This window comes from Caenorhabditis briggsae, assembly GCF_000004555.2.
Source record: "Caenorhabditis briggsae complete genome, chrV, whole genome shotgun sequence".
NCBI classification, from domain to species: domain Eukaryota; kingdom Metazoa; phylum Nematoda; class Chromadorea; order Rhabditida; family Rhabditidae; genus Caenorhabditis; species Caenorhabditis briggsae.
The window spans coordinates 16,711,930-16,724,711 of NC_013488.2; the positions used below are offsets into that span (position 1 = coordinate 16,711,930).

Sequence of the window (12,782 nt, forward strand, 5' to 3'; positions counted from 1 at the left end):
CTGAAATTTAAATTTCTGAATTTCTGAATTTCTGAATTTCTGAATTTCTGAATTTCTGAATTTCTGAATTTCTGAATTTCTGAATTTCTGAATTTCTGAATTTCTGAATTTCTGAATTTCTGAATTTCTGAATTTCTGAATTTCTGAATTTCTGAAATTTAAATTTCTGAATTTCTGAATTTCTGAATTTCTGAATTTCTGAATTTCTGAAATTTAAATTTCTGAATTTCTGAATTTCTGAATTTCTGAATTTCTGAATTTCTGAATTTCTGAATTTCTGAATTTCTGAATTTCTGAATTTCTGAATTTCTGAATTTCTGAATTTCTGAATTTCTGAATTTCTGAATTTCTGAATTTCTGAATTTCTGAATTTCTGAATTTCTGAATTTCTGAATTTCTGAATTTCTGAATTTCTGAATTTCTGAATTTCTGAATTTCTGAATTTCTGAATTTCTGAATTTCTGAATTTCTGAATTTCTGAATTTTGTAATTAAAAAAACCCACACATAAAAGTATTCGGATAATTCTGCCAAATAGTTCAAATTGACAAAAATCGAATCAGAATTCGTGCAAATTTCCAATTCTCGAAGTGCAGATCGAGTTTTGTAGAAATTGATTTTTTCAATGAGATGAGAATTGATAGAAGTCATTGCTCTGAAAAAAAAATCTGGAAATTTTCGAAATTCGGAAAATAGCAAAAGTTTCAAAAAAGTGCAAAATTCAAGGAAAAGAAAGGAAAAAATTACGAAAATTGAAGAAAAAAAAGCAATAGAAAAAAGTGGGATTCAATAATTTTGAAAATGAGCGTTTTTATGAATTTCGAAAAAATAATTTTTTTAAGTCCTATATAAGATTTTTTCCAAAACTTCTTTACATTTCTGTGCCATTTATACTCATTCATATTTTAAACAAAAAAACCCACCCAGTAGACTACAAATAAAAAAACGAACAACTGTCCATCTCTTATCTTTAGTGTGTGTAAAGTCTGGGCGTGGGAAACAGTCTGCTTCTCTGTCTCCTCTCTCTCTCTCTCTCTCTCTCTCTCTCTCTTTCTCTCTCTCTCTCTCTCTCTCTCTCTCTCTCTCTTTCTCTCTCTCTCTCTCTCTCTCTCTCTCTCTCTCTCTCTCTCTCTCTCACTCACTATCCCTCTCACTATCACTGCTGCTACGATTCACATGAAAATCCTATGGAATCCTGTTCAGATAATCATTCTTTAGATTTTCTCCACTAGACTCAACAAGTTTTTATTGATAAGAAAATCGAAAGTCTATAACATTTGAAGAAGAGGAAAGAACACTGTATATGATACTTTTTAGGTGCGAAAATTCCTATTTTTCTGGTTTTAAAAAAGTAAAAATGAGATTTTTCAAAAATTGGAGTATCTACAAAAACACATTAGATTATTTTTCCCAATGGACCAAAAAGATCACTGACCACAAAAATAATAACTACACTCATGTCATCATTATTTGTCATCTTCCTATCTTTTGATCCTTTAACTCATGAGGAGAGAGAGAGAGAGGGAGAGAGAGAGAGAGAGAAAAGAAGAAAATAAATAAATAAGACTGATGCAACTGACTAACTGATGTCTAAGAATGATGTAATGGAGAAAGAACACTTTGAGAAGTGAAGGAAAAATTGGAATCCTAGTTTTTACTAGAAAATTGGGCTATCCGAACTTTGAGCCAATTTATCTCATTTTCTGTGAAGGATATCAAAAAGCGGTTAACTGATAAAATGTTTATTGTAATATCATCTACATTTTATCAGTTGACCACTTTTCGATATCTTTTACAGGAACTGAGATAAATTGCCCTCAAAGTTAAGACTTGATTTCGGAATATCAGATTTTCAGAATTTCAGAATTTCAGAATCCTTCTATTGTTCCCAGGTACTTCTGATGGGCTTTTTTATTACGGGGGCCTTCGGACGTTCTAATACAGGCTTTATGATTCCAGTATTTTGTCCACTTCAGCATAAAGGTATTTTTCCTCGAAAAGTCAAATTGTTCGATTTTCAGATTTAATGTTTTCTATTCTGTTCATTGAATACAAACACTAGAAACAAAAGATGATTTCTCCTTTTTCTGCAATTAAAGCGTGGGAGCAAAAATTTGCATATTGCCCCCATCCTCCCTTTTCCCGCATTTTAAGTAGCCCAAAAACCGTATAAAAGGCTCATGAATTTTCTTAAAAAATCATTCTTCTCAACCGAATGAAGATTCTTCTCCTCCTATTCCTTGCCTCCTGGGCGATTGCTCATCCTACAGGAGAGAATCATCGTGACAAACGACAGGCGGCTCGATTGTCAACGAAATGGACTAATGGACAAGTCAATTACTACTTTGGAGGAACGCCGTTTCGCGATCGGAGACCAATGATTTTGAATCAGATGAACTACATCCAAAATCGGACATGTATCAAGTTTGTGGAGAATAAGGACGCGTATCAAAGAATTAAAATCGATTTAAACGAGTGAGTAGTTACGATTTTTGTTAGATTAGGTTTTCACAAATTCTTCTGTAGTGTGATAAAGTCAAAATGGGTTAAGATAGCTCCAGACATGTCGTAAAACCTGTTATACTGTAGAACTGTACCCTGTAATGACCCTAAACTGTAATGTGTAAAACACCTGTACTATGTAGAAGGATACTGTTAACTTTGACTTTAATTTTTACGTTAAGGGTACTTTTAACTTTGACCCAGTTTATCTCGGTTCCTGTTTGAGATAAAAATGAGTACTCAACTGAGAAAACGTTTTTGATATTATGATAAAAATTTTGTCAGTTGGCCACTTTGATATCTCTCACATTAAATGATACCAGTCGGTTTACGCCCCTCCGGGGCTAAACCTCCTGTGCTCCGCTTACAGTGCGTGTAACCTAATAGAAAAGTTTTTCCACTTCGGCTACGTGAATTGGATGAGATCCGGGATCCAGGATCCAGAATCCGGAATCCGGAATTCAGAATCCGGAATCCGGAATCCGGAATCCGGAATCCGAATTCCGAGATTTGATAACCCGGGTTCGGAAACCACGGTCCGGAGCACTGGGTCTGGAATTTGGGATTCGGAATTCCGGAATCAGGATTCAGGAATCCGGGATCCGGACACAGAAATCCGCACCCAGGAATCCCGAAACCCGAACCCAAATCCCGAATCCCGAATCCCGGCCCAGGAATCCGGACCCAGGAATCCGGACCCAGGAATCCGGAACCGGATCCCCTCCCCGGTCCCCTCTCGGGAGCCCCGAGAAGAGAGAACTGATTCTTCCTTCCACTTTTCTCTTCCTTTATAGTATTCTTATCTCCGTGAGGTCATCTTGGGTCATGGGTTTCTAAACCAATTCACGCAGTTCTTTTCGTCAAGAATTTAAGTTTAAAATTTTTTTTTCCATCACGTTTAAATGATACTTCAATTTTCACTTAAAATCTGTGAAAATCTTTAAAGAGAGCGTTCCTTTGAACCTAATTAATAAGGTTCCGTTTCAAATGTTTTTTTGAAACTTTTGACGAGAAGTTGACTATTCGTTCAAATTTCTCAAGCAACTATCAGAAATTTGCAAGCCTCAAAATGATCAAAAGCGTCAAAAAGTCAAAAGAGTCGTTTTCAAAATAATTATAAAATTCTGTGAAACTCTTTAAAAAGATGGGTTCTTTGACCCTGATTATCTCGTTTCCTGTTTGAGATATCAGGAAATATGCAACTAAAAAAATGTTTCTGATATCAGGGCAAAGATTTTCGCTTTTAGATGTTTCAAATATCTTTCACAGGAATCGAGATATATTAGGTCGAAATCGCAAAATGATGAACGTCATTTTTTGTCGAGTTACTGCTCTTTAGGGATAAACCTCCTGGGCTCCGTTTACAGTACCCGTAATCCTAAAGAAAAAAACGTAAAATATGACAATTTTTGTACCAAATTGTTGACCAAAGTTTGACCATTTAAATCGATTTAGATTGATTTTTCTAGAGAATAGATTCAGATTTTTCTCAATAACTCCACAAGAAGTGATCAGATAGATTTGAATACACTTTGATACATTCCGTTGGATTCAGAAACAGTACTGTTCAATAAGTCACAGCAAACACTCTAAAAGAACGCCATCCAAACCATTTTCGTATAATTTATTGACCGGTACTGTATGTTACAGGTTCTATTGAAATTTCCAATGTATGAGAATATTCTGATTTTGATCCAAAAAAGAGCAATCAAAATGAGAGATATCGGTTCTAAAATCATTGTTCTTGCATCACTGGGTGCGGAGATACGGGCATTTGAAGTTTCGGGGGCTGGAGACGCAGACGACGAGACTCCCTAACTGTCTGCGTCTCTCCAAAACTTTGAACGGAAGTAGTAGGGAATTGTCCTTTCTGGTGCAGCTTTTTGCCCACTTTTTTCAAATTTTTATTTTGCTGTTTTTTCAAGTTTTTTGCCCTAATTATTTTTTTCATATAATATTCTTAGCAAAATCCACGATTTTCACACTCTCAGATTTTGGTGAACTCAGTTCACCCCCACTCACTTTCCCACTTTTGCCCACTTTTTTCAACCTCTCAAAACAGTCAATTTTCACCCCAACTGATAACAAATTCTCTACACTTAAACACTTTTTCAACTCTCTTATCAATTTGTTCTCGAGACTCACTGGTAAAGCGCCTGTCTTGTGTTTGAATGGTAGAAAGTTCGAACCCCACTCAAAAGCTCAGGATTATCCACTTAATGAGATCCGAAAAATATGCAAGAAAAATTGAAAAAAAATCGAAAAAAACGAAAAAAATCATGAAAAAAACTGAAAAAAATCAGAAAAATCAGCCAAAAATTCTCGTCGAGCAAACATGAAAAATCAACCGTCAGAACCATGAAGAAACGGCAAAAAAAATCAAGTGTTAACCAACACTCTTTTCATTCAATTCTTTACCATTATTACGTTTTATTAAATGCTGAATAAAGATTTGAAACCATTAACAAATGTAGATTTATTAGAAATAGCAAAAGAGTTACAAATCAAAGATTTCAGAGGTGTATTTATGAAGGATACTTTACCAGAAAAACGTAAAGAAGTAGAAGTAGGCATCATTAATCTTGATAGTTCAGATAATAAAGGTACTCATTGGGTCTGTTATAAAGTAAATAAAAGTGAATATTATTATTTTGACTCTTTTGGTTTGGACCCACCTCAAGAAATAATAAAATATCTTAAACATAATACTTCAAACGAAATAATTACTTCTACGTTTCAAATACAAAAATTTGATACTCATCATTGTGGATACTACTGTCTACTCTTATTAAAATTATTAGAAAAACATGATTATAAAAATTCTATTCTAACTCTGATTTAGGAATTCTATAATGCTCGAAAGCAAGAGTGTCTATTTATCTACTGTATACCTTTTTGATTCTTTATCTTTACCAACTAAATTATTTAACACAACCTTATTCTGTTTTACAGTATGAATTTGATGCTTACTCGAATTAAATAACATTTGTTGTCTTCTTTCGATAGTATGATTTAATAAGCAGTTCTTATAGTCATTAAAAGTCATTTCCTTTTTAACAACAGATTTCTTCACACCTTTATTTCTTTTAGACTCCATTCCCTCATCAGTTTTAAAAGCATATTGTTTTGGTCTAAAGGCTACAATCTCAGTCATTATCTTACCATTCAGCTCATCTTTAAACTTACCAATTACTTTTTTGTTCTCAATGCTATGAAGTTTATTTTCTTTGGGATAATCCGAAAAATCAAAGTGTTCTTTCATAGCTAACATATCTTCATAAACATCATCAGTTTTAATATCATAAATATATGAATCGGTATCTTGATAGCACAGTCTCAAATTTGAAGAATATTTTGGTAGCATAACATCGTAGTGGAACTCATACATTAAATACTTGCTCAAATCTAGAATAGACATCCCCACATAAATTGGCTTATCTAATTTAATATTCTTCTGAGCCATCTCTACTAAAATCATATTCTCATTTATAATATGTCTCTGTTTGAAATTATTACAAGCAGCTAGTTTCATGACCTTATCCATATCTGAGACAACTTTAACATCTACTCTATTTCTAACATTCTCCATAGTCTTGCCAAATACAGAATTGTTCATGAGCTTGAAAAAGTCTTTCTCAAAATCATTCTTGGCATTTTTTCTCAAGTTAGTATTTAGTTCTATGTAAGAAGATAACCAATTGCTTTCTTTAAAAGTAATAACTCTATGAATTTTCTTCAAAATTAATCCATGATCTAAAACTTGCAAAAGGGCTTTATAATGTATTACATAATTTCTCTTTGGACTAAAATCATTTATTAGTTTATTGGTAGATCCAACTCGTTTATTCTCTGGACAGAAAGGTAAATCATTATGTTTATCATGTAATTCTTCTGGATAATCTAAATCTACTTCTAGTATGCAACCTTTTTCTTTTGAAACAAGATCATCTATCATTTCTAAGGTAAAGTCTTCAACGAATTCGAATTCATCATATGGTAATTTCTGACTCATTGCCCATCCATATAAGTTATTTGCATCTAGATATAATAAGTATTTTGATTCCTCTTCGGGATTATAATTAGACATGTACTTGTTATTAGCTTTCGAATATCTTAGCATGGTATTACACATACCTCCTCGAATACCTTTTTCAATAAAATTATACATTTCAATATCTTTAATTGTTTGTAGCTTAACTCCAGTTTTCTTTAACATGGCATCCCAAGCTAATCCTGGAGAAGTGTAGTACCAACACGGATCTAACTTATATTCTTTGAGAGACACATTTCTAAATGTTTCAAAAACATCAGCTAATAGTAACACATCATTAATCATATAAATTCTAGTGTAGTCTTCTAAAGTTTTACAATTTGTTTCCTTCCATACATTTAGAGCATATTCATAATTCTCTTTACTAATATTCTCACCAGATAGGTTATTATAGAAACTTTCAATTGAGGGAAGTTCTGTGTTAGAATACTTATTGAAGGAATCCATGAAATCATATGGATACACACCTTTGCGTCTTAATAGATTAAACATCTTTTCATTCTTGTAATACTTATTAGTAATCACACATTCTTCATCTTGTAGGTTATTGCTGAGATAATCTAGACTGGAAGGCATAAAACCAAAACTATCTAAAAATCTTATTTCGCATCGTTTAGGATTTTTGTATATATAACTGAAACTAATAAACTTTTCTATATTTGCTGAGATGCTTTTAATTTCAACACCTTTTTCCTTCAATAGTTTGCTTGATTCCTCATCACTAATTATATGATGTGAGTCATAGCCTTTAAGATTGTGGAAAAACACTGGTATAAATTTATTTTTCTGTTTCAACAAGTTACAAGAGTTACATAGAGGTCCTCTGTATAATCCAGTCCAATGATCATGATCTTTAACTTTATCCCCATCAAACACATTCTCACACTGAGGACATGAATTACAGCTGTCATATTCTTTCCACTCTTCATTGGTTAAATTTTTCATTTCCATATCAGGCATACTCAATAATCGCTCACACACATCTAAGATATACTCATTGAATTTTGTAATAGTATTATATCCAACATAGCTCTTCATTTCGTAAATACTCTGAGTGAAAGAATCCACAACAATTACACAGAAAGCAGAGGCCTTATGCTTACCAACATTCTCACTCCAAGATTTGTTAGGAGAATTGTTAACAGAATCAATTTTATAGATAACAGATTCAAAATCTGCATAGCAGACATATCTATGTTTTTGTGTTTCCTGAACTCCTTCAAATTTAATATAGTCTTTAGGGGATTTAATCATTTGTATAGGATTATTACTCATACAGTCAGCTAAATGATTTTCAAACTTCTCTGCATTGTAAAAGTTATTATGACATCTAATACAAAATTTATTGCTTCTACTATTTTGGGTGTTCATCAATCTATTTATATTTTTAATCAAACAGTAATGACCTTCTCCAGAACAATCAGTGACAAGCAAAAGGTTTATCACTCTACTTAAATCTACGTTGATGTTTTTAGATACTTTATATGACTCAATTATTGCTGGCCCTGAGACATCATGAGTTACAATATTAACAGCCAAGTTATTTCTCTTCTCAAACTTATCTACATCTTTAACTTGGAAAGGAAATTCGAAACCTTCGAAATTAATTTTAGAAATGTGATCCTTATATTTACTTACTCGTTCAGGATTTTGATCCACTGGATATAAGTGAGCTAAAATACACCACATAAAACATTTTACATCTTTATTCTGAATATTAACTACGGCTTTCTTATTTTTTAACCAATCTGGTAATTCAATATATTTTGATCCTGATAATGGCTTAATCTTAGTTTGAAACATTCTTAAACCAATAATTCTATTTAGTCTAAAACCAGAACCTTTACCTTGATAATGTTCTAATCTATTTACTAAATCTGATTTTAATTTTTCATAAAAGACTTTTCTATCATCCGCCGGATTCACTATTTCGTTAGCTGTATTTAGATGGACTATATCCTTATTTTCTGTACCTTCTTGTTTCATTTCGCATTGTAATGAGACATATATTTTCACACTTTCATCAAAAATGTCTTTCACAATATCAGGCCCTTTCTTATCTAAAAAGGATTCTATAGTTTTAGAATCTCCAATGTGAAAAGTATCTCTTAACGTATCACCAACTTCTTTGTAATCACTAAAGACAGTTTTATCGAAAGGAAATAGATTCCTCATTTGGAAACTAGATTGCTTGTTAGCTTCATCTTTATCATAGTTCTCAAGTATTTTACGCATTTCAGACACGCCCTTCTTTCTAACATCAACACTGCTCATTCCTGTTCTGTTTCCTACGGGTTTTCGTAGTTGATCCCTATTCAATTTTTCGTAATCAACTAGTTCCATTTATAGAGCAAGAAAAGTATCATTTAAAACCTATAATTAATTTTCAGAAATATTGAATAAATCAACCTAAAATCGATGATATTTCCCGTAATAAATGCATTCTGTAGTTGAGATAAATGACCCAAAACGACGTAATGAAATAGTAAACAACTTTTTGAAAAATCGGAAAGAGCATAAAATCAAGAATTTACAAGAGCGATCAGACTTAGAACATGTAGAAGATTATAGAATTGAAGTATTTAAACCTATTTTAGAATCCAACAAAAAACTTCAAGAAGAAATTATAGATGAAAAGAATAAAATAGTAGAAACTCTAAACAACTTTAAATCCCCTTCTCAACTTTCAATAGCCCCTGCAACTACACCAACACCAAAGACAAATCGTAAAAGTCTTATTAAGCAACCCTCAGTAATCCTACCTCCCTCTCTACCTAGTTCTTCTTCACCTCAAGTTGTAAGTAATCTGATTGTAAGTTATCTTCAAGATAATTCAGATAGAAGTAATGCTGGATACTCAATCAAGTTCAACAAAGCAGAAAAGAAGTATGCTATTGGTAACAAAGACATTACATTCGATCAAAATATTATCAAAGTTAATAATGAAGAATACACAGCAACTGAAGGGTTGATGGAGTTACTACTCAAAAAGTCTCCTGATCTAAACAAGGTTACAACTGAAGATTCTTCAAATTACAAAAAAATATTATTATGCTCTAATGCTCTGTACCAAGGTTTTGATAAAAATAGTAAAAGATATAATGCAGATTCTAGTGATAAATGGGCGTTCATAAAGTCTAAATATTTTGTAGCTAAGACCCCAACTACAGCTGGAACATCTTCAACATCAGGAAGTTCTATTTCTTTCATACCATCAAATACCAACTCTCTAATTGACTCATTAAGACTATCTATTGGTTCATATCAGGCTGGTAACAAAGACGAGTATAATAAAATCCATGCAATGTTAGATGAACTAGTCAAACAGAAAGTAATCAAGAAGAAAGACTTAGGGGTTATTTATTTGAATATTGGTATGTAATCATTAGGTCTTGTTATACACTCTATACATTCTTACAAACTCTTACAAACTCTTACAATAGCCTATTTTTTCTCTAGTTAAATGTCACAAAAAATTACACTAGCTAGAATGTACATCAGCGATCAAGACAAAACCCCTCTTAGAATTGATAAAAGAAACTGGGTAAAACAACACAACTTTTCTACTCAAACGTTATATGATGGTTTAAGAGAATTAGCAAAAGAGATGGATATCAGTAAATATGTTGTTATGAAGACAAAAGGTAAATCTATTACTGAAAGTTCAATTGAAGTCAAACCCAAAGAAGTATCAGTTAAAATTAATTCTAACAAGATAAACCTACTTCTTCCACAAAGATAGTTGATTTTGAATTTTGAATTTTTGGATTTTGATTTTCAGTGTAATAAATGGGAAGAATAAACACACTAAGCACTATCAAAACAAATAATGTAAATGGAACTATTACAATTACTGAAGAAGATCTTAGAAATAAAGGTCTAAAACAGGCAGTAGAAATGCTTGGAGGATTAGATTACGTTAATAAAATTGTAGATGGAATAGCAAATTACAAACCATCAAACAACAACAGTCAATCACTCAATGAAGTCATGAAAGATTTAGAAAAAACAGCTAATTTGTTAAGTACTTCTGCACCAAATCAAAAGCATAAATTAATGATTGAATTATTTGCGAGATATCAAGATGCTTTATTAGAATCTAACATAGACAAAAGAGAAGAGATAGATAATTTAAGTAAACAGATAACAGCTCTCAAAAACACAACCAAGTTAAATGACTCAAAATTGAGGCAAGAAGCTGTGGATAAAATAGATAAAGAAATTGAAGAAGATAGAATTAGAAGAACTAATAGAACGATGAGAACTGATCCTTCAAAATTTTTTCGTTGAGAAACTAACCAAAAATCAAATGAATAACTTATTGAGTTGTGAAAGAATACAAAATGATATTATAAAAAAATTAACAACACTAATTGAGAACAATAAAATAGTTAAAACAATCAAAATTAGAAATACATCCAAAGAGGAAACAATGTATACTTGTAGAAAACTTGACGGGAGAAGTTATAATGAATATTATACTGCAAATTGTTTACATTACTATAAAGAAGATTTAATAAAAATACTAGGTAACGAAAAAGTTTTAATTTATTTGAGTGAATTGAGTATTAAAAAGTAGTTAATATCCTTCACATATTTTATCCCTAACATATTGTGGTACAGGCTTACCAAGTTCTATTTTAAAATTATTTAATTTGGTTTCTTCTCTTTTCTTTTCACTTTTTTCTTTAAAATTTATATCACTTTCATGGGTATATTGTCCTCTTTCATTTCTAGGTTTTTCTAGTAGATAATCATACTTATCATTATGCAAAGCATTACCTTTAGAAATAGGTCCAAATATAGAAATCGCATGATTTAAACTTCTTACTGGAACATTGTTCTCTCTACACCATTCTGCTTTACACACAATTTAGGAGCTCTCATAGGCTTCATAGATCCCCCTTTTATATTATGACATTTATTTTTTGAGAATTTATTTTTTTTAGCCTGACCTGACCTGACGTAATTGACCTGTCCTAACCTAACCTAATTGGCCTAACCTAACCTGACCTAATTGACCTGACCTAACCTAATTGACCTAACCTAACCTGAAAAAAATATATCGAAAATAAAAAAGTGGTCTAACGACATCACGAACTCACCACTGTCTTCATCACTAGTCTCTTTTTTGAGGTGATTTATACCTTTTACTGAAAACGAAAATTGTGAAAAAATAGTCTAAAATTTAGGGGTGAAGCCGGCGCCTCAGGTTTCTTCTTTTTCTTCTTTTTTTAAACCTAGCCCAAAAATAGACAGTCAAAAAATATAAAAATACTTGAGCATCTTTCTAAATTTACCACTATCTGCTTCACTAGTCTTATCAATAATCAAAAAAGAATATTTCTCTTTCCAAATCTCAGAAGTCATCTCTAAAAATCTTTCTTTATCTAATTCACTACAATGATCTCTATAAATGTAATCCAAATTCAACTTGTCTTGAGGAAACACTATAAACAAATTTGCATTCTCTCTGATAGTATTCTTAGGCAGTTTAATATAGTTTTGAGAAATGTAAAAACAATCAATGTTATTATGTCTACCTCTAGTGTAGTACTGTTCTATTTTATTTTGTTTCTCCAACATCAAGTCATCAAATATTATTAGAGTCTTTTTATTAGGATCAATAGAACTTGGATCAGGAATATTATCTAAACTATCTGAAGTGTGAATAGTTATTTCTTGTTTATCTTTTTTCTCAACCATAAAATTCTGATTCTTAAAGCATTCTCTAATATCTTTTTTACTCAATCCATTTTCAAAACCATTTATAAGTGCTTGGTAACAGGGCTGAAAAAGTGTAGTTGAAAATATATACAAGCTGTCATAGTCTAAATAATCATCTCCTTCAAATTTATCCAGAAGTAAATTCATTAACAAGTTAGTTTTACCACATCCTGATTTTCCTATGATGCAAGCTCTTATTGAAGAAGGAAGTAATGGATTATTTTTTCGAATGGAGTAATAATTTTTAACAGAATAATCGGCAAAGTCAGATGACATAATTTAATGTGTAATAAATGGTTTATTTATTTCTTAATCTTAGATCTAATGAGAAGTCATTTCAGTTTGATTTTCCTCAAGACTTCAAACCCAAATCTATAGCTGTTGTAAAAGTTGATGGAACTTTGGAGAGTGATAAAAATAAGTTTATATATCTATCTTGTAGTCTTATATGTGATTCATTCATGAATGAAAAGCAGAGTAACATAATTTGTAAGTTTTCTTCA

General features: G+C 31.6%; 5 protein-coding genes across 5 annotated transcripts in view; 2 read left to right on the top strand and 3 right to left on the bottom strand.

The window, feature by feature from the left end:
• Positions 1-650, bottom strand: part of CBG15908 — a gene marked incomplete at both ends in the record, with an annotated part of 1,368 nt that extends 718 nt beyond the window's left edge. Inside the window, one exon of the mRNA XM_045238373.1 lies at positions 505-650. Within this exon, the coding sequence (XP_045095845.1) occupies positions 505-650 (146 nt within the window). The remainder of the gene's footprint in view (positions 1-504) is intronic.
• A 1,564-nt stretch (positions 651-2,214) lies between these two features.
• Positions 2,215-2,478, top strand: CBG15909 (the record flags this gene model as incomplete). The annotated part of the gene is made up of 1 exon (XM_002638201.2): positions 2,215-2,478. The coding sequence occupies one exon, from the start codon at positions 2,215-2,217 to the stop codon at positions 2,476-2,478; it is 264 nt and encodes an 87-aa protein (XP_002638247.2).
• Positions 2,479-5,373: 2,895 nt separating this feature from the next.
• Positions 5,374-8,895, bottom strand: CBG15910 (the record flags this gene model as incomplete). The annotated part of the gene is made up of 1 exon (XM_002638202.2): positions 5,374-8,895. One exon carries the CDS (start codon positions 8,893-8,895, stop codon positions 5,374-5,376), a length of 3,522 nt encoding a protein of 1,173 aa, XP_002638248.2.
• Positions 8,896-8,989: 94 nt separating this feature from the next.
• Positions 8,990-9,934, top strand: CBG15911 (the record flags this gene model as incomplete). Its single annotated transcript, XM_002638203.1, has 1 exon — positions 8,990-9,934. The coding sequence occupies one exon, from the start codon at positions 8,990-8,992 to the stop codon at positions 9,932-9,934; it is 945 nt and encodes a 314-aa protein (XP_002638249.1).
• Positions 9,935-11,598: 1,664 nt separating this feature from the next.
• Positions 11,599-12,555, bottom strand: CBG15912 (the record flags this gene model as incomplete). The annotated part of the gene is made up of 3 exons (XM_002638204.1): positions 11,599-11,603; positions 11,658-11,705; positions 11,853-12,555. 3 exons carry the CDS (start codon positions 12,553-12,555, stop codon positions 11,599-11,601), a joined length of 756 nt encoding a protein of 251 aa, XP_002638250.1.
• Between the last annotated feature and the right edge of the window lie 227 nt (positions 12,556-12,782).